General features: G+C 36.5%; 2 protein-coding genes and 1 long non-coding RNA gene across 4 annotated transcripts in view; 2 read left to right on the forward strand and 1 right to left on the reverse strand.

Moving 5' to 3' along the window:
- The first annotated feature begins 1,667 nt into the window (after positions 1-1,667).
- On the forward strand, positions 1,668-8,921 carry LOC147761989 (uncharacterized). Its single transcript, XM_087012671.1, has 2 exons — positions 1,668-2,276; positions 7,543-8,921. The coding sequence occupies exons 1-2, from the start codon at positions 2,171-2,173 to the stop codon at positions 8,919-8,921; spliced, it is 1,485 nt and encodes a 494-aa protein (XP_086868797.1). The 5' UTR covers positions 1,668-2,170.
- Positions 8,922-10,782: 1,861 nt separating this feature from the next.
- On the reverse strand, positions 10,783-11,367 carry LOC147761990 (uncharacterized). Its single transcript, XR_015334456.1, has 2 exons — positions 11,182-11,367; positions 10,783-11,069 (listed from the first exon to the last, which is right to left on the reverse strand). It is a non-coding gene; the product is annotated as an uncharacterized LOC147761990 (long non-coding RNA).
- A 1,682-nt stretch (positions 11,368-13,049) lies between these two features.
- Positions 13,050-22,452, forward strand: part of LOC106173747 (polycystin-1-like protein 2) — a 57,312-nt gene continuing 47,909 nt past the window's right edge. The window contains exons 1-7 of one of the 2 annotated variants that reach the window (XM_087012654.1): positions 13,050-13,311; positions 13,695-13,773; positions 17,760-17,819; positions 18,059-18,180; positions 20,422-21,654; positions 21,853-21,952; positions 22,165-22,206. In XM_087012654.1, coding sequence (XP_086868780.1) covers position 13,773; positions 17,760-17,819; positions 18,059-18,180; positions 20,422-21,654; positions 21,853-21,952; positions 22,165-22,206 — 1,558 coding nt within the window. In that variant the 5' untranslated portion in view covers positions 13,050-13,311; positions 13,695-13,772. Of the gene's footprint in view, positions 13,312-13,694; positions 13,774-17,759; positions 17,820-18,058; positions 18,181-19,563; positions 19,646-20,421; positions 21,655-21,852; positions 21,953-22,164; positions 22,207-22,452 lie in introns of those variants that run through there. The other variant, XM_087012656.1, reaches the window with a different exon arrangement.

Raw genomic sequence — 22,452 nt, forward strand, 5'->3', positions numbered from 1 at the left:
ATGATTGTTATTTTTAATATACACAAATATGCAAAATGTGCAATTTGGTTGCCGCCATCTTGGATTAAGAATTTTAAAAATTGAATAATTTTTTGAAAAATGTGTTTGAAAAAAATTTTATTTTTGATTATAAAAGGACAGTACATGTACTTTCTTATGTAATGTATGGTGATAATAGATGGCTTTGGCCAGTCTATGAAAAATGTATTTGAAATTTGCAAATTTTGGCATTTTAGCAAAAATTGGAATTTTTGAAAATTCCCCATTTTCAAAGTTATTTTTCTAATTTTTAAAGGCCACCAAAAACATTAATTTATATGTTTTTAGTTCAAATAGGATATGATATTTAACAATGTCTGAAAATGAAAAATGTTAATTTATCCACATTTATGTTTTTTTTAGCTGAAATATAGCTGAAATTGAAATTTTGCAATCTGGATTCCGCCATCTTGGGTGAAAATTTTTAAGTGCTGTTACCATGGCAACCGAGGGTGATTCAAACAAACCAATATCCATTATGTTGGTTTGGGGCTATAATGAACAAATACACCAATTTTCATCAAAATCTGAGAGGGTCATGTGCCACCCTATTCTGAACCTTACAGAGACTGCTACTTAAGTAGACTTACCTGTTTACATAAAATAACTGAAACAATCCGGCTCAAAGCAGCAGCAGTAGTGGAACGCTACCAAACGACGCAGTCGTCTCGTGCAGTCGCCGCATGCATTCGTAGCGTGCATCCGTCGCGTGTAAGACGTCACGTGATATTTAGATGCCAATGAAAATTGCACATTCCGTAACAGGTTAATAGAGATTTTAAAAGCGTGTCATGGTCGTTCTGGAGGTAATGCAAATAGCAGCCACGTACACGAATTTGGCGTGACCATATACAAACTGCATCGCTGGCGGCCCGACAGCGGCCCACCGGTGGCTATCAACGGGAAGTAGCGCTCTTTCCGTCGTCATCCCGCCAACTACCGTACACATCGCTAATGTAGCCTATTTGCGGCGGGTCAACAGCGGCCAGCAAGCGATCGACGTCGTGCCGCCGTAATCATGCTATCTGGGGTTTTAGAGAGTACATATACATGTATCTTTTTCAGCTCAGTTTGTTGCATTAAAATAATGCTCTGGAGTTACAGAAAATTGCATTGAACACTTTTTGAAAAATCAAGAGCTTTTAAAATTTGGAAAACTCGCCGATTCTTGGCTTTTCTTGCTCTCATAACTTGTGTAAGATTTAAAGGCTTCATTATCATACCCCTTCAGATGTCAGTAGCACCATTCTAAGTGCAGGGCTTGCCATCTGTGACATAGAAATGAAACAAGGATGTGTCCTTCTACTATAAATATTATTTTTATGTCACGTATTTCTTTTTTCATGCTTTATTTCTGGTCATGCAAAAGTTGCAAAAATCAATCAATCAATCAATCAATCAATACGCTCATCAGTAAGCAAAGGTGACGCTCAAACAAAAAATGACTAAATTATATTTTCTCAATTCTCTGCTTCCTTTAGTCCGCCACTCTCTGCCATCGCCTACATCCTCTCACACAGTGACGCTGCTTATAGATTGTTGACGCTGGTTTTGACAAGCCTAGCCTTATAATAATAATAATAATAATAATTATTATTATTATTATTATTATTATTATTATTATTATTATTTAAAAGAATCAACGTGGTTTAATAAGAATTTCTTGAAGACATCATTCGCACTGCCACCTATCGTCATTCACGTCCAACAAGGCGCAGTGCAGACGAATTCTGTTTAAGTGGTTTTGGTCACCAAAAATGATATGAAAATGGTGAGCTAACAGCAAGGTCATCAATGTGATGTTGTTTTCAATGCTTCTTATAATTTGTAGCAATTTAATGAGAGCCTTGTGTACTTCAAATATTTTGTAAAACGTATCTAAAAAGGCATAAGTGCAGCGGCGGCAAAGTGTGGGTGAAACAGTGGCCTCTCGAGTCCCGTCGTCGTCCACCCCAGATGTTCGGGAAGGAGTTGGCTCAGCTGACACCAGTTATCAGTTATAATTTACAGATAAAGAGTTTTGTAGTATTATGGTGCCATTGCAGACCATTAACCATTGAATGTTACGAACACACAACTAGAAAAAGAGGTATTTTATATTTTTAGTTTAAGATAGTGCGGTGATGCCAGCATGTGGACCAGTGTCTCACCTAACAAGAAGAAAAATCTTTCTTTGTGGAGCTGTATCACTGATCACACCAAAGTAGTTCTGATCTTGCTCCTTGCTGTACTCATAGGTAGGAAAACCTTCTTGTTTGATTAAATCAACACATGTAAGCAATATTACCTAGTACATATTTATTTTTTCCTTTAAATTGACATGTAAGTTACAATTATTATAGTGTCTTCAAACCATGTCAGCAGTACTCACAGTTAATATTAAATCTGTATTATTATATTGAAGACCTAGCTTTTATATCATGTCCAGTCTGTGCCTTGAACATTTCAGCTTACTGGGCATTCAAACCACCAGTTTCATTTTATTTACTGGTTCTAATTAAAGGGATAACAACTCTTCATATGAGATCTATATTTCACAATAAAAACATTAAACAATTCATAGAAATATAATGTATTCTGTTTTACTACACAAACAGCAGTTAAAGCAATTATCCTGAAATCTGTGCTTGCCATCAAACCATATTCCCTAAAAAGATGGCTATGCTCTGTAATAATCTCTTAAGTGATTATTAAAAAAAAAAACTTTTTAGAAAAAAAAAAAAAAACAGGGATTAACTTTGAATGTAGAAACGGATTCATTAACGACTGGTAAGAATGGGATAATTGTTTTTGTATCCCAGGAAAATTCATTTTTGACCAAAATGAATAGTTGTTATCCTTTTAAATTTCAGTGGTCCACATTAAAAATTTAGTGGACATTCTTAGTAATAAGTACTACACATCAATGTCATTTATTACACATTTTGGTGTTTTGAAGAATGAGGTTTAATTTGTTTGTTATGAGGTAAGTGAGATGCACTCATAAATATTTTAAGAAAGCTTAAAGGAAAGGTTAGATTGTTAAAGAAAAGAACCTACTAGCCATGTCAGACAATGAAATTCACAAATTCTGAAAAATCTACTGGTCTCTGAGAAATTTTACTGACCGTGGGCATTAGACAAGTGGTTAACATTGCATACTGTATATAAGTACCAAGTGTGGATCCAGGATTTTTTTTTTTGGTATTTTAGTGGATTAACAGTGCCATTTAGTACGGTTTAGAACTATGATTCAGCTAGTCAAAATTCTAATTTCAAGAGGGGGACCAGAAATCGAAGGTGGGGTCTGGACCCCCTGCCCCCCCCCCCCCCCCCTTTAAATCAGCCTCTGAGTACTACTATATGATCACCTTCCTGTTATTCTATACTTCAGATGGTGTGTTCTCCTCTCCCTGCCCCAGTGAATGGACTCACACACCCTCAGTAGACCTATGATCACCTTCCTGTTATTCTATACTTCAGATGGTGTGTTCTCCTCTCCCTGCCCCAGTGAATGGACTCACACACCCTCAGTAGACCTATGATCACCTTCATGTTATATTATATACTTCAGATGGTGTGTTCTCCTCTCCCTGCCCCAGTGAATGGACTCACACACCCTCAGTAGACCTATGATCACCTTCCTGTTATTCTATACTTCAGATGGTGTGTTCTCCTCTCCCTGCCCCAGTGGATGGACTCACACACCCTCAGTAGACCTATGATCACCTTCCTGTTATTCTATACTTCAGATGGTGTGTTCTCCCCTCCCTGCCCCAGTGGATGGACTCACACACCCTCAGTAGACCTATGATCACCTTCCTGTTATTCTATACTTCAGATGGTGTGTTCTCCCCTCCCTGCCCCAGTGGATAGACTCACACACCCTCAGTAGACCTATGATCACCTTCCTGTTATTCTATACTTCAGATGGTGTGTTCTCCCCTCCCTGCCCCAGTGGATGGACTCACACACCCTCAGTAGACCTATGATCACCTTCCTAGCTGTTATTCTATACTTCAGATGGTGTGTTCTCCCCTCCCTACCCCAGTGGATGGACTCACACACCCTCAGTAGACCTATGATCACCTTCCTGTTATTCTATACTTCAGATGGTGTGTTCTCCCCTCCCTGCCCCAGTGGATGGACTCACACACCCTCAGTAGACCTATGATCACCTTCCTGTTATTCTATACTTCAGATGGTGTGTTCTCCTCTCCCTGCCCCAGTGGATAGACTCACAACCCCTCAGTAGACCTGTGATCACCTTCATGTTATATTCTATACTTATAACAAATGTTTTTGTTATGTGTTTTGTTATATGCTATTATGACTAGCAACCCAAACTTGCCGCCATGTTCAATGACAGAAAGACACAATAAAATGAGGAATTATGCATATGCAGAGGCCATTGCGACTAGTTTGTATGGCCCCAAATAATAGCCTCAAAACTAATGGTGATTTCGCCATTAGCGCATGGTCGGGATTTGCAAGGCTTTCGAGATATGGGATAGCGAGGAATTGCCATGCTTGCACCCGCACGCCATAAGCGAAGCTTTCGAGATAGGGGGCCCTGTTTCAGTCTGCGACGTTAAGCACTAGCCCGAGGCAATTGCCCACCTAAAGTGGCAACGGGCTAGTAAAAAAGTTGAAATTTTATAAAGCACTAGCCTGAACAGGCTAGTTGTAATTTTGAACCTATTTTAACACTCAGTAAGATTTCAAAAATATAAGTCGCCAGTCTTCTTTGTCTCTGCCTCTAATTTGACGTTTCTAGAATCTAGAAGATAGTAGTATGATATGCCTGTCAGTTGAAAAAAACTCACACCTAGCTCTAACTACTGAATATTGATTAGTTGCTATAAATAACTTCACTGTAGTTATTTATAGCAGCAGTCTGTCAGACAGTCTGATCAGCATGTCGGCATCTTTTTATTTGACCAGTTTGTTGTCATGACTACAAATTGCTGTCAATCAAGAAACTGGATCAGACCGGAATTCCTTAGTACTAGCAACAGGTTTTGTCAAAACAACACTGTCTCCGTAAGCAAGTGTTATCTCATAGAACATTTTGGTTAGGACCACTTAGCAGACTGAGGGGTGGAGTATTCTATCTCCTTTTTTGTTTATATTTTTTATGTATAATTTTAATATCCATGAGTAAATACATTTTCCTTTGCTTATTGCCTTTTAAAAACAATAAATACCCTATGAACTATTCTTGACAATGTGGGATAGTTCGGTTTATGCCATGGCTACCCCTCCACACTTTGTCCTGGTAAAGTCCTTGAAAAGTTGTTTTTACAAATATATAACCAAAAGAATTGTAACCAAAATTTTAATTACCCTTACAGCACTTATGTATTTTAAATTAGAAGTGGCATTATATACCAATGTAATTGGAAATAAATTGTCAGAAAATAGCCATTGTCAATAAAAAGAATAGGAATTAAAAAAAAAAGATTTTGATTGAATATAAAAAATGAAAAAAAAAAAGATATTATAAAAATATGAAAAGGGTAACTATATTCAGTATTACAAATTTAGAAGAAAGAATTTTTTCAATATTCAAAGAATTAAATATATTTTTAATTAATTTTACCACCCCATCAACTAGAAATTAACCTGATTGACATTGTTATTCACTTGCTCTGCTTCTGTAATAAGGTTTATAAGAAAGTACACTTAGTACAGTATGGTACCACAACTCTTTACAACATCTGCTTAAACCTTTTAAATGATTATTTAAAGGGATAATAACTCTTCGTATGATATCTGTATTTCACAATAAAAACATAGTGAACAACTCATAGAAATATAATATATATTCTGTTTTACCATGAAAACGGCAGTTATAGCTATTATCCTGATATCTGAGCTTGTCTTCAATCATGTGACCTCCAATGATGGCTGTACTCTGTTATAATCTCTTAAGAGATTTTAACAAAAAACCAAACTTTTTAGAAAAAAACCAGGGACTAACTTTAAATGTAAAAATAGATTCATTAACCATTGGTAAGTATGGGAAAATTGTTGTTTACTCCAGGAAAATTCATTTTTTGGCCAAAACGAAGAGTTATTATCCCTTTAAATTGGGCTAGTGTTTTTTGGTCCGGGCTAGTAAAGTTTGAGAGTCTGCTAGCCCGAAGGACTAGTAGTCTAAAATGTTTTTGGCACCGACTGCTGTTTGTTTACAAAGGACACAACAGATTGGTTTAAAGTTTGGTTAAAAGGATCTATGGAATATACCAAGACATTTTCTCTTACTTGTATCAAAGGATGAAGAATAAGTTCAAATGCATTTTAACATATGAAAACTGGAATGTAGTCCAGGTAACTCTTATGGCCTAACAGTACCTGTTAAAAGCCCCATGCATGGTACTTTTACCTACTATATAAGGTCCAGCCAGAAAACATATATAAGACCATCTCTTTTGAAAAAATCTGGAAATTTGATACTCCTCCAGTATTGCTCCTACAATGTTTGATATTTACACAGAATTTAACAACTGTGCATGAAAGTAGGGTAGACGAAATCTCCGGTTGATTTATATAGGCCCTATCATTTATTATTTATTTTTTTATTAACTATTTTTAATTTTTTCATTTTGTTTGTTTTCAGCTTTGATATCATTAACTTTTGCCACCGTTCACATTTTATGATGTTTCTGCCTTCTGTAATATTTCTCTTCAGACTTTCTTTGTCCTCGCAATCTTTGAGATGCATTGCTGAAATGCCAATAATTTGGTTTGTCATTAGTAGTCATTTCAATATGCTTTACAGGTAAAAATACCAAAGATGATCAAATTATGTCTTCAAGGTAACTAAAATAAGAGGCATCTTAACCAACATTATTGTCTTGTTAGGCTTCATTCACATGCAATGTCTATTTTCTAAATTTTATGATTTGCCTCATACAAAAGAACGCAGCAGTGCATGGAGATCAATATAATGACTTAACATAGTTGCCAAAGAGGGTGTCTGTTTCAAGCACATGAATCAATTTAATGTGTCCCCCATTTTATTCCCATGCTTACTAAGTTTCAAACCTGCATGTTCTCATAATATGGTTTATGATGAAGGCATCATGGTCTGACATTGTTAGGGTGACAGTTAACCATGTATTAAACGGTTTCCGCAAGTACCAAACATGGATAGGGGCGAAAACTGACTTTGACAAATTTTAAAGGACTTGTCATCTGTGAAGTTAGCCACTGAATTTACTCTAAAGCCAAATATGCAAAGAACATAGTGCAAACATGTTGGAACAGCACCTGTATTTTAGGAGAATTGTTTATGAACATTTTAACCAGTGAAAACAGGAAAAGGGAGGGGGGGGGGGTTGACCTAGCTTAGAAAGCGACCAACTTCCATAAGCATAACACTGACTCTCAGTTAATGTTTTTTGTTTTGGTCACATTTAGTGAATTTATATATCCTCGACTACTCCAATAAACTGATATTTATATTTTTTGCCATGATGTGTTTTGATTTTGAATCTCACTACTCCTCTCTTGTTTTAGGTGTGTCAGGCATACCAGACAGCGCTGGGACTGATTTCATGGTGATGTTCACTGAAAACAGAGTGAACGATCAACCCTTCCCATATAATACATCCAATATGACATTATATATAACCCCAATCGATGGAACCAAGGCTGTAACATTCAGCGTTTATTACATACTTCAAAATGATTTGATAAACATCACACGGACGATACCGGCAGGACCCAATACAGCCGCGTCTGTGTTGCTACCCTCAGACTTAGAGGTGAGGACTAGTGGAGTGATATCGAACTGCGGGATCCGTGTAGTGACTTCCGAAAAGATTTGTCTTTCTGCTATCAACAGGAAAGGCCATTCTTCCGACGGTTTTACAGCAATTCCAGTTTCAAAACTAGGCAAGCGGCACTATTCTGTCTCTTACTCCCGACCCCGTGTCTCAACACAGATGGGTTTGGTCGCTGTGGAGTATGACACGACCGTGACCATCACTGTTCAAAGATATGCCAAACTGACTTTTAATAGCATCTCATATTCAGGTGATCAGACGTTCAGTTTTACACTGAACGCCTTTCAAACCGTCTTGTTTGATGATGAGGTTTCGATGTCTGATTTGTCTGGAACGCTCATCGTTTCCTCCAAGCCAATTGGCGTTTTTAGTGGAAATAAAAGGACTAATGTTGGCTACGGAAGATTAACGGAAGACCATTTGGTAGAGCAACTGCCTTCTGTAGAATACTGGGGGACTGAATTCATCGCAGTATCAACGCCCCTCCGCACCAGTGGAGATATCATTAAACTTGTCCTCAGTGAACCCAAAACAATGGTAATGTGGTACGAACATTCAACTACCTCATCCATAACTTTACCTTTAGCTGGTAATTCAAGAGAATTTTATTTGAGTTCTCGTATAGTTAAGGATATAATGATCATTTCAAACAAACCCATAATGGTTGCCCAGATTATTCTTAGCAACAATGATAGATACCCTGAGCCGGGGGATACTTCCCTTACCATTCTCCCTCCCCTTTCTCAATACACCAACGCCTACAACTACGTCGTCCCTCGAATGACAGACCCGACAGATTTAAGCGAACCCAACAAGGGACCTTTCTTTTACTTTTTGACTATCATCATCGAGGACCAATACAAAGATGGTCTGCGGTTGAATGGTAGTGTTATTCCCGGACTTTTGTGGCATTCTATACCTATCGTCCAAGGGAAGCCCAGAATGGTGGCCGTGTCCTTTGAAATTCAACAGAACAACATGAGATACACACTAACGAATGTCAACCCGACCGCGATGTTCAGTGTCCTTCTGTACGGGGCTGGGGACAGGGAAAGTTACAATTACCCTCTAGGATTTAACCTCAATGTGCTGAACCCGGTGAGTAAATGACACTGGATTTTTGTCCATGACATGTTTTAGTTGAGTTTGTTTTAAAAAAATGTCATTTTTTTCTAAATTCCAATAAAGCTGCTATTCAAACTTTTAATCTAGCTGTATAATTTTGATGCAACATTACATAATGCTTAACAGCACAATGACCAATTTTTTTTACAAAAAAAATAAAAGTATCATGGATATTCAGAAAATGTGATATGGGAAGGTCTTCTATACCATGGAAGTTCAGAGTCACACTTTTAAAATGCCAAAATGTAAACAAGAGATAGCTATTACTGAAAAATGGGATTATTTCCATTTACAACACCTTTTTCACATTAAGCAAAATAATCAATTTACTGTCATTTTTAAATGATCAACTAGGAAAACTGTTAACATAGGAAAAATATCAATAGAACAATTTTAAATGTCCAATTTGCTCCATTCAGAGATTCTGAACATTGTGAATGATTGAATCTGACAAACTGTTAAGATATGAGTTTATTTCCATTTTTGACACTTTATTACACAATACACAATAACAGGTTTGCCGTTATTTTTATATAATCAACTAACAATATTGTTAAGATGCAGAAAATGTCAAAAGAACAATTTATCTAAAACTTATCTAAATTAGTTAAAAAATGAGACTGTTAACATGCCTGTAAAAACACTTGTATACATAAAAAAGGCATAACTTGTGGAAAAAAAGTGAAAAAAAAAAAAAAAAAACAGCATATACTTCCATAAAAATGGCATGATCATGCCAATTTTCGAACTTGACTTGTGTATTATAGATATTCATCAGATTTGTAAGTTTCAATCCAGAAGGAAAAACGGTTTTCCACTTACCATGTTATCGGTGTTGCATAAATGCTGAAAAAAATGGAAAAAACAGCATAACTTTTATAAATATGGCCTGATCATGCTGATTTTTGAACTTGACCTGTGTATTATAGATATTCATCAGTTGTGTAAGATTTAAGCTAAAAGGTAAAACGGTTTTTCACTTATTGTGTTTACAGTGTTGCATATATGCTGAAAAAAGTGGGGAAAAAAACAGAATAACTTCCCTAAAAATGGCCCGATCTTGCTGATTTGCAAGCTTGACCTGCGTATTATAAATATTCATCAGTTCTGTAAGTTTCAAGCCAAAAGGTAAAATGTTTTTTCACTTATCGTGTTTACGGTTAAAATGCACGGCAACGGCGACGACAGACACGGGTGACGGCTATATGTACAGACACATCTGTGTCTGTACATAAAAAATGGCAGAATATGTTTCATGAAGATCAAGAGCATTAATTTTAGCATTATTTCTATAGTTATAGACTTATTTTTATAAATTTCCTTGATTTTATGTAAATATACTAAATATTGTATTCATTCTGTCTTTTTAGCCTGCTCCAGAGGGTAAGTTTGCATCATGCCAGTAATTTATCTTTCTACTTTTTAATCAACTAATCTTTATAAAGACTTATACTATGTCAATATTCCTTAGCACACATATTTTAAAATCGTTTTTTTTTTTTTTTTTTTTTTTGCTCGGCGGCTGTAACTTTAGCATCGTGTAACACGTGTATCGATTATGACCCGGTTGAGACCGGATTGTGAGTGAAAAGTTGAAAAACTAGGAGAGAGGCCTATTGTTGTATGGGCTGCTATCTTCACTTGCATTTAAGAAAAAAATCCAGATAGAAAATACAAAAATCAAAACTATAATCTTAAAACATACTTTGAAACCAAGGAGCTCCTAATTGTTTGAAACAGTGTTCATAAGTAAAACAGCAAACAAGGTTTGAGGGGATATGCGCATTGTAATAACACACCTTCTTAGAGTTCCTTTTTCACCAGTAAGACAACTGAGACAGGCAGGTATGGTTTACTGCTACATGATTTATTCAGCTGACTGAAGACTCAGGTCTCTGCTCTCTCTCCATCTCTGTCTGTGGTATCTATATCTCCCTAACTCTCTCCCTGTCACTGCTTTTATACAAAAACTTCATTTACATTTTAAATTAACTTCCATGATTGACATGCGTCATGCCATACCTTAAGACCTTAAAATTTAATTGCATCTGTCTACCTAACTCTCTCTACTGACCATTACTACTATGAGTAGTACTACTATTAATATTGCTATGGTCAGCCAGCTAGTACTAGCTAGTGACAAGTGGTAGTACTACTACTGCCCACTACTACTATGAGTAGTACTACTATTAATATTGCTATGGTCAGCTGGCTTGTACTAGCCAGTGACAAGTGGTAGTACTACTACTGACCACTACTACTATGAGTAGTACTACTATTAATATTGCTATGGTCAGCTGGCTAGTACTAGCCAGTGACAAGTGGTAGTAGTACTACTGACCACTACTACTATGAGTAGTACTACTATTAATATTAATTGCTGTGGTCAGCCGGCTAGTACTAGCCAGTGACAAGTGGTAGTACTTTTAGACAGCAAGTTGACTAGTTTGGTGGGTTTAACAAAATGGTTTATTTCTGTACTCTGGTTACAATACTGTACTCAGTTCACTTCGTTCTCCTGTCTACAGCTTTCTCAATCTCTGCCTTCAACCTGGCACCTTTAGCTCGTGTTCCCTCAACTGCCTTCCTTCACTCCCATTCTCTCAACTGCCGGCTATGGTCAGTTCCTATATTTTTATCTATGTTACATGGAAGGTGGAGGCTGTCCAAATTTCTATTGGATAACACTAGTTTTGATGGACAGGTGCCTTTGGTTACCTGACTTGTAATTACTTTAATTGTACTTAATTATGCCCGGTCTCCAGTGGACCTTCTACTTCAAGAGACAGATAAACTGCTACATCCTGGAGTTACATACTGAACAGACTCATGCAAGAATTAATTACTAGTGTAATGTTGCACAAGTGCAATTAACCGGTTTGTCTAGATGCCAATCTGGCTGGCAAGTTTTCTTGTCTAACTCATCTGCCACATGGAGTGGTCACTTACTTGTTAATTACTGTGCCCGGTATCTCTGTTAAACTGATTGCATCTGAAACCTGTTTACCTTGTTTTAGCCTAGTATATCTACACACCTGCATATGCATGCTTAATACGATGAACTATCAGTCTTCAGTATCTGTATGTATTAAAGAATACATTGGAATTGATCTAAAATATAAATTTGTAAATAAACCGGCTAGTACTAGCCAGTGACAAGTGGTAGTACTACTACTGACCACTACTACTATGAGTTCCTATAGGCTCCTTTAGGAAATCTTTTAGGAATTTCTGTAGGAACCTATAGGAAATCTAATGCTAATTCATATAGGGAATTTTTATAAGGCCGGGTTGAATGGAAAATAATGAATCTGGTTTAAATATCAGTATATGATTTTGATTTTTAATTTATGTTCAGACCATTAAAAAAATTCTATAGGATCCTATAGGAAATCTTATAGGAAATCCTATGCTAATTCATAAAGGGTATTTTAATAAGGCCAGGTTGAATGAAAAATAATGAATCTGGTTTAAATATCAGTATATGATTTTGATTTTTAATTTATGTTCAGACCATTACAAAAATTCTTATAGGATCCTATAGGAAATCTTATAGGAATTTCTATAGGAACATATAGGAAATCCTATGTTAATTCATATAGTGAATATTATAAGGCCAGGATGAATGAAAAATAATGAAACTGGTCTAAATATCAGTATATAATGTATTTTTTACTTTTTGTGTGATCATATTCACTTCATATTTCTTCTGTTATATTGAAAGTCAACCTTATCTAATCAGATTTTACTTGACCTTGGCTGTTTAAAAGTGAAAGTGCAATCCTGCCTAATATATAAAATATAATGTAAAAATAAGTGAACATTAAGGTATAGTACTGTCCCTCATAAAGGCTGGAAAATGAGGACAAATTAATATGTTTATAAAGATACATTTTATGCCCTATCACTTGTAAGGTTTAACAGTCAACTGATGTTAGCTAGAGAATGCCCTACTCCACCAGCCATAACCACAGATTCAACAGATGTGAATTTCTTTTGTTAGCCTGGCACCTATTATTAGGTCACTACTCCTGTAGCTATTGTTACACTAGCAATAGTAACCGCCTATTAGGTGTTATCAGATGTGTGGTATCCTGTCTAAGTCTTTGTTTATATGAGACAAGCAGCAAATGCGTATATACGACTTGCATTATTCGAAAGGTGCGATGTGCGCATGGCCGGAATTGTGCACTGCAGGGGTCAAAATAGTACCGGAAGCGTTGTTGACAGCGATAGGAACACATGATGGGAGCATAAGACATGCCGGGGGCGATATTAAACAAGCCATTTGAGGCGACAATGGTGCCGGAGTTTAACGTTGGTTAAAATGTAGAATGCTCACAAATCAGGCAAAAAAGAAGAGCTGATAAAAAAGGTATGTTACACGATATTTTCCTAAGTACAAAACTCTCATGTGGTCATTATGTTATTATGTTCACCTGAGTCATTTATTGGGGAGATAAATCTGTCACCTGGTTCAGGCAATTATCTGATACAATCTTTGAGGTGGGCTAGTGCACTGTACAGATAATAAGTACAAGCTCAATGTCAGTATCAGTGGATCTATCATTTGTTTCTTCTTCATTATCTTTCTGTTCTGTATCCAGGTAGATTTCGGTTAAAAAAAATGACTAATCATGTCAATTTTCCGTTTTGTCATCAGTCTAATATGTATGTATGTAAATAAATCACTGTTATAGATGAGGTGATGATGACTTTAACAATTATTTTCATGACTATGTTTTACTTGTTTTATAGCTGTAAACTGTACAGTGACGATAGAGAGAGAAACAAAATATTGGATCCAGACGGTGGAGTTTGGCAGAGAAAATTAGAAGTAGGCCTACCAGATTGAAGTTTGAATCAAGACAGTGGAGAATGCCCAAACCTTTTTTTTTTTTTTTTAATATTTGCCTATTAATAAATACAATTCAAGATTTCGTTTCACAATTTTATTTTGCATAAAATCAATGATGTGGCCTTGGAAATATCTTTCCAAGGTACCTTACGGTATTTCATGTTTTAAAATGCAATGTTTTAAACATTTTCTAGATATGTTCAAGTGCATTGTGATAATAAAAATGTGATATTTGGTAAATTGTTCTCTTTTTTGTTATTTGCATAAGTAATATCCGATTCAATACTCCTTCACAGTCAGGTTTTAACCTGGTTTTTTGTTTTACTCAGATCTAAGCAATGGCGATAACAATACTCTAAAACCAAAGTAAAACTAAAACCAGTTTTCATGCCATTTTTTTATACTGAGGTAATGTCAGGGTATAAAAAGTCATGAAAATTCTAAATTCCTCGTAGGTTTCAAGACCGATGTAAAATTTAACCATTTCAGGTTTGTTGTGCATAGACTTTATGCTGAAAGTGTGTTTGTCAACTTCCTCATGTGCTTTGGACAGTTGTTTCAGCATTTTATGTACTTTTCCTCTGTCACACTATTTCTTTATGCATCTTTTTTTTTTTTTTTTGCTCGTTGTAATTCCACTCTTGTTTCCGAAAGTTCAATTTCTAAAGATCCGATTTTCTGTTCTATACTGAAAATAATATGTTGTTTTTCCTTAACTGTCGTTAAAAGCACATCTGAGCCTGCATCTGATACAATGCATCGTGGTCTGTATTTGAGAAGCCATTTCGTCCTCGCTGTTCAACTTCCCACTCGCCGCCAGATTCACTAAAATTTGTTTTGGAGTTATCAACAGTTAAATGTCTTATAAATTTTCTTCTGGGCTTACAAATCTTCGATTCTTTGAGTGGAAATATAGTTGGTCTACCACCCAAATACGATTTATTCCCTCCTTCAAAATGAGCACTACACTCACAGTGATGCTTGGCGGGCTCGAACTTACTAAATTTGCCTTCATTTCCCGCTCGTCCAATATTGTCAATCCATATACCTCTCTCTTTTGGGTCCTTGGGGAAAGCATAAAATGAAAAATTTCGATCTCGCTTCGTATTGTTGAAACAAACAGGCACAAAACACATAGAACCGCCGAGAGGCATTTTATTTCTGTGTACAGAAATGGCGGCAACACAAGATAGGTCCCACTTCACCCACAGTGCATTGCGCTCAATATCGAAAACGAGACGATTAATAATGCAAGTCGTATATACAGCTATCAAGACAGTTTAAATTCAGGAGCATAGTGGAATGGTACAGAGTGTAGAAAAATCGGATTGAGGAAGGTATGTATTACAGTAATGCATTGGATCATTTAGGCATAGCTCTAATCAAATTGAAAATGAGATAATTGATCTAATTTGCAGTGTACCTTGTAAACATCATGTCCATATTACATTAAACAAGTTATAATTTATAATGTATAGCTTCCCTTTTAGCCAACAAAGAAACACTGTTTAGTCTATTTATTTCGTATAAAACTGTGATCACTTGTTCATCAAAATATTTCTTTAAATGCAGTTGAATCTTTAAAAAAAAACAATTTACATTTCATTTAACTTTTGGTTTGTGATTGATTATAAATTATCTATTAATGTTATTCAAGGGACCATCACGATATATAACTGAGAAAGACCCATGCTAATAAATAACATACAATTAACATGTTAGAGAGGCTGTCAGAGCAAATTTCATTACCTCACATGTTCTTCAGGATCGTTTATTTGCCAAGTTTTCTTTCCCTTAATTTCTTTTCAACCCTTAATGTGAGGTAAACACCATAGTTTGTTTGAAAATATTTTTTGCTAACCTATACATAATGGAAATCTGACCATTTTGCTTATATAGAAGCTATAAATTTTAACTTGGGGGTTGCTTTTTTGTTGTTTGGAACGATGATTTAGGTCAAGCAAAGACTGGTGAGAATAGGGAATTACTGTTTACCCTCGGAAATTAGTTTTCCATGAGTTTTTGGGACTTTTTTGGCCCTGGCAGCTCTGTAATGGCCCAATTGCATAATTCACCAGAGTAGAGTTTTCTCCACTGCTGATTTCTGCATTTTAAAATTCGTTTCTGATTGTTCCTGTGGGCTTGGTTCTACGAAATATGTTCATGTTCTTAATATTTTTTTACAAATTATCCAGCTTTAATATCTTGTCTTTGAAAAAAAATCAGTTAACTAATAAAGGCTATGAATTGCTCAAAATACAATGGTGCAATGATTATTATTGATCTCATTAGAAAATCTTTCCTTCATCATTTTGCATTTTTGTAGACATGTACAATTAATTAAAATTCACAATGTCTTTCTTTCAGAATGCGTCTGCAAATGGTTCAACACAATCTAGACGGAGTTTAAGAAGACTATCACAGTAAAGTTGAACAATGTGCAAAAGACTTTTGTCTGAAATTCTTCAATTATTAAGTGACTAAAGCAGTATGCTGACAATGGACACGGTCTGGCCAAGGGAGGTTTTAGCCACTCATTCTGGCAGGAGTTCGAATGCACACAAGAAAAAGACAGTGATGGCACAGCTTGACAAGATGTATTGGATCCTTGTGTTAACTTATAGAACTTATAATTCAAAAGCAGTAGCAGCACCACCGTTAAATTTGCAAAAATCTATGAAACAATTCTCTAGTAAGCTGGTTGCATACCATACTGAATATGTACATACTAGTACATTTATATATATTGAATAAAGAATGTAAAAATGATACTCTCTTTTGTTTTGAGAAACCAGTGCCTATAACCAATTTTGCCAAAGATCCAGCAATATATAAAAAGCGGTAATAATATTCAAAGCAGTTAATATGAATTTCTAAAGGTTCCTATAAGATTTCCTATAGGATCCTATAAGATTTCCTATAGGATTTCTTATAGAATCCTATCAGATTTCCTATAGGATCCTATAAGATTTCCTATAGGATCCTATAAGATTTCCTATAGGATCCTATAGGAAATCATATAGGATCCTATAGGAAAAAGGGACAATTTCCTATAGGAAATCTTATAGGATCCTATAGGAAATCTTATAGGAAATCCTATAGGAAATCCTATAGGAAATTTTCGTAAGGGATATTTTTTGCAAGGTTGAATTTTAGATTTTTGCCCATTGTAATATATAATACATTATGATTTGCCTCAGTTTATGGCCTTACATGCTATAGTACCCTTACAGCAGGTGAGGCTGAACCCTGGTTAGTGTTTCAGACTTTTAAGTACTAGCCGGTGACTAGTGGTAGCACTGGTAGTACTTAAAAGTGTCTTAAACTAAATATCCACATCCTGACAAAACTAGTGTTTATAAAGGACCATTCCCACAGATATCTGGATTGATCAATCTCCCTGTGGAGTCTCACTAAATTCCTATCAAACTATCTGGCTTAAATGTCTGTCACACCTAGTAAAGCTGTTAACAGGGGCGGATTTAGGCCGTCTTCTGGGTCTTCCAGATGACGGTCAGATTTTCAAGTTGACATTGACAAGTATCTATAAGATAATTTGGAAGACTGTCAGTAAATAGCTCTGGATCCGCCCCTGGGTAATTATCTTTACCCCTAGCTGCTTTGTTAGGCACGACAGACATCTAAACATCTGTAGCTGATAGCAATTTAGTGAACTCTCAGGGAATTAGGTCAATCCAGCTGGATCGATCTAAGTATGGGAACCCAGTGTAACACTAGGCAGGGTTAGGTCTTACCAATGGTAGGGGTACTGAGTAAGCATGTAGGACCATAAACTGCGGCAAAATAAGACAGAGGACTATAACCACCAATGATGTCAACGTCTGGTTGATGACCCCTGTAAATTAAAGGTTATCATTTTATTCATGTTCAGTCTCCAAATATAGTAACATTTTCATATTTCCCTTGGACTAGTCATAATATTGTCATTTTCTTACTATTTTTAGTGTGCAGTAGTCAAGCAGTTGATCGCCAATGCATTATCAATGGCAATAACTTTTGTCAAGGTATGATATCCAAATAATTCAGAAAAATTGTCTTGCCAATTAATATGCAAGTCTATATATAATAAAAAAATAAGTAATTCCTTATGTTTAGTAGTACTTACCATCATTTACGTATGACAACCAATTTTTTAAATGACCGCCACCGCTTTTTAAAGTTAGTAGGCTTTTTTTCACCCCATATGAAAAAAATGAATAATTATAAAATCAGGTGCACCTTAACCTGCTCTCAACTATTCCAGGCACACCCTTTGACAATCAGGGTTATGGTTTTGTGCTGATGTTCAGTGAGCACTACACTCAGGTGGGAAACCCATACAATCCCTTCCTGGTCATTACTAATGCTGAAACAGAAAATGTACAGGTAGGATGAAAAGTTATGGACAAAACATGGTATGCTTTTCTTCTAAATTATTAATTTTATATGCCTCATAATTCCCATTTGAATTTTTTTCAAATTTCAAAAAAACTGAACTATACAAAAACTAAAATATAGCCCTCTTGGCTCAAACAGTGGGCATTCTACTGGTAAAAAGTTAATCAAATTGCATTTAGGTAATTGTCCAAATGATAGATCTTGCAACTTGATACCTCTTTTTATTTATTCTGGATGACACAGTTTCACTGTATAGTATTGAGCTATAAATGAGTGTATATACGGTAATGTGCCAAGCATTTCAACGGGCCCAGTCAATCCGACCACAAAAATTATTTTATAAAATTAATTTTTCTGGGATCAAACAATTAGTCCATACGTCAAAATCATGGGGCAGAATTTTTTTCTTGTTCCAATTGTTCGACCACATCGTCGACAAGACTCGGTAAATTTTCAAGCCAGTGAAATAGATGCTGCATGCCTCGGCCCTTTGTCAATTGTTGTCCTTTCAATAGCTCTCGTCAATGAGGAAGAAACAATTAATTGAAGATCTAATCTGGAAGCATGACGTACCTGTCTTTTCCTTTGTCCCCGATGACAATAATAGTGCTTATAGACATACAAATTTTGCTAATTAAGCAGACTTGCCCTCGCTGACTGATTCATCACGCCCGTAACTGGGGAGGGGGGGGGGGGTTAAAAAAAGGTCTATTCTGGATGAAACCAAATATCGACAGTGGGTAGAATACGTCGTAAACACCTTCATATAGACCATATATAGCGTTTGCTAGCAATAAAAAGTTTGGGAAGAATAAGCAATTTATTTTCAAGTTTGATTGAAATATATATGCAGATGGGGAAACGTTCTTGAAGTCAACACCGCAAGATCTTACATTTACTACAATCGACCGAAAGATCAGCAGGATCGACCGCCCAGACTTCTTGGCGCCAAATACCACGCGCTGTCAAAATCTGACAAACACATGTCGCTGTTCACCTGCATGGATAACTGATTTGTCAACAATAAAAATGACGTCTTCTTTAACTCCATGGGAGCTTCATAGAGAGTTCCACTGGGTATTTACGTTACCTGTGAGTCACTTTCTATTTCCCCAGATGCATGAAATGTTGATAATATTTAGCATAATCCACGACGAACTCCATTCCTGTGACCCCCCTCCCCCAAAATGGGACAGTCTTTATTAACATGTGGTTTGCGCTATGCTGGAGCAGGCCAGATAAAACCAGTCTCTCATTTCTGCAAGTGCTCAATTCTCACTTCAAATTATAAATGCACATGTTTTGTGAAAATTATGGCAAGTAAATGCTTTTTTTTACGTTCAGGTTTTATCAGTGGGGTTTTCAATATGCACCGTGGTTTGTGCACAGCGAGAGTATATAAGTAAGAAAATCGGAAGAGTGCAAGCAAGATACTGTATGTCTATCGGCACAGGTACGCTCCGTATTTTGCCTTTTCTCAATATGTTTTTATATGACATGCTTTTTAAATAAAATACTTAATAGTAATTTGAAGTTACACTGATTTCCGTTTGAGTACCAGTTGGTATTCTTTGATATGGGTGATTGAATTTTCTTCGGAAGTACGTACGTCTACGCCTCGACGCTGAGCAAGCCTTGCGGGTTGAAAACAACTGATCTCAGACTGGTAAAAAGTTTCAATTCGGTTGATTTCAGTTGTCATATTAAAATTCAAATAGGGCGTACGTAAATCACATAACTAGTTTAAGTCCACTTAAGCTACCGATTTCAAATATAAGTGACCGGCCTTTGTTTACAACACCTGTCTCCGGGGAAATACTCGTCCCACTTGTGAAGCGCATCATGAAAGTGATCGTAGGTGAGGGAAATATATAATTAAAAATTATAATTGTCGTCTTTTTTAATGTTAAGTAATGTTAGCACATATTGTACACAGCAAAATAAGATTTCAGGAGGATAAAACATGCCTGAAACACGTGTTAGGCGAAAATTGCGGCTTATCTTGCGTAACACTTCCGGTAAAATGCAATACTTCCGGAAAGATGGACGTTTTAGCAGATGCCCTTAACAATCCGACGATATCAAAGGTTTCCGTTTGCTGTATTTTAATCAATTCGACCAAACTGACATTTCCATGAAATTAATTAATTAATCTTGGTCGAATTGTTTGGCATATTACCGTATTCAACTAATAAACCCCAGCCTAACCAATTTAAAAATTACCTTTAGGTGAATGTGATAACGCCACGCTGGAGCAGCCCAAGTGTAAATGAGCAATTCACGTTGGCCACTGGTCAGTATCGTACCGTGAGTATTCCACAAGAGCTCCGCATGCAGCAGTCAACTCTCTCCACCAAGGCCATCTTGGTCCAGTCAAGTGGGGAGGTAGTTGTCCAGGGTGTGAATTCTGAAGAACACTCTACGGGCATGTTTCTTGCTCTTCCAATTGATGCTGTTGGCAGTGAGTATTATGCAGTGTGTTACAGTCCTGCTTTCCTTCATTGCCAGTTTGGTATTGCTGCAATACAAGATGGAACAGAGGTCTCGATATCTTTACCTTCTCCACTGCCTTCTGGTCAAATTGTGCAGGTGACTTTTCAGGGCACAACATACTATAGTGGACAAACAATCCGCCTGACCCTCAGTGCCTATGACACTGTTCAAATACAGGCTGCTCACGACCTGACTGGCTCTCATGTCATAACCAACAAACCTGTGAGCTTCTTCAGTGGGAACAGGCATACAAACATAGACCGAGGGTTAGGTGGACAAACAAAAGATCACACTGTAGAAATGCTCCCACCAGTATCTGCCTGGGGTAAAGAGTTCATCACTTTCCAAATTCCAGACGGGACAGTATCTAATCCTGGGAACAATTTCAGAGCTGTGGTTCCCAGATTCAGTCAAACACCACAACTCGACCTGACAGTGGGCTCCAACCACATATACCCAGCAGTGCCCAATGGGTTTTCTTATGCCCAGTTCCTGGTTGGCCAAGGAAGCCAAAACACTTATGCCTATCTGTCATCAAACACTCCAATAATGTTAGCTGAATTCATTGTCAGTATGATAGGTACCAGTGAGGTAGCCGGTCCTTCTATGATTTATCTGCCACCTATTTCATTGTACAGGAATGAATACACATTCACTGCCTTGGAAAGATCTCTCAGCACAAACAAGGTTTTTGTGAACACAGTTATTATTGTCAGTCCTTTGTCAGGTCGTGGTGACATCACATTGGATGGGAATGCCTTACCAGCAATTACCTGGACCAATGTCGATGCAGGGGGTGTCATGTACAGTGCCGGCTTCTTTACTGTCAGCGCTGGCTTTCACAAACTGAGTCATCCCAAAGCGAACCATTATTTTGGTGCAGTGCTGTATGGAATTGTTTTGAATGATACAGTAGCCTCAGAATCCTATGCTACTGCTATTGGCATGAGGCTGTCCAGGATTAATGAAGTAAGTGTAAATCCTGAGAAGTACAAATAATACTTGTTTCATTGTAAGGTACATGTGAAACAACTTTCCAAGGTTTTTTAAATATAATTATAGATATAACTATCAATAATTATAATTTGGATTATTTCTTCTATACATTGCCTTGTCCTATAGTAAGTGAAATGACACCTAAGTTATTCAATTTTATATTATTTGTAGCCTTGTGGATGCAGTGTCCAAGCCCAATTTCAAGCAGCTGGCATAGACAATGATTGTGATGGACGGGTTGATGAGGAAGACTGCAGTGATGCAAATACAGGTATATTGTTTCAATGATTTGTGTTCATGCATATTTTGGTATATAAGTTATAACCCTGATTTTCTTAAATAGTTTGGAATTTTGAAAACCTCATGTAAGACTTGTGTGACTTTTACCTATTTAATTAATTATGTTTGGAATGTACTTCTTGTATCACTGTGGGTAAACTGTACTTCAAAGCATGTTACAGTATGAGCCTTTTTCTTTGTCAGATGAAGATGGTGATGGAAGACAGAATGAGGATTGTGCAAAAGGTATGAGAGTCTTTCTTTTTTAACCATGGGTGGATCTACTACATCTAGGGTTCCCTTTGTGTGTGTGTGTGTGTGTGCATGTAGAGTGAACATTTCATACCTCCCCACCTCCAAAAAAATAAAAAAAAGGCAGAACATACTGTTGCACAACTTTATTTTGTCATTTTAAGGTTCACATTTAGCAAAATTATAGCAACATAATGACCTGAAATCAAACATAATCCAAAATGTGTTTTCAACAACCTA

This window comes from Lingula anatina, chromosome 5, assembly GCF_051362555.1.
Source record: "Lingula anatina isolate TDL-2025a chromosome 5, LinAna3.0, whole genome shotgun sequence".
Classification (NCBI taxonomy): domain Eukaryota; kingdom Metazoa; phylum Brachiopoda; class Lingulata; order Lingulida; family Lingulidae; genus Lingula; species Lingula anatina.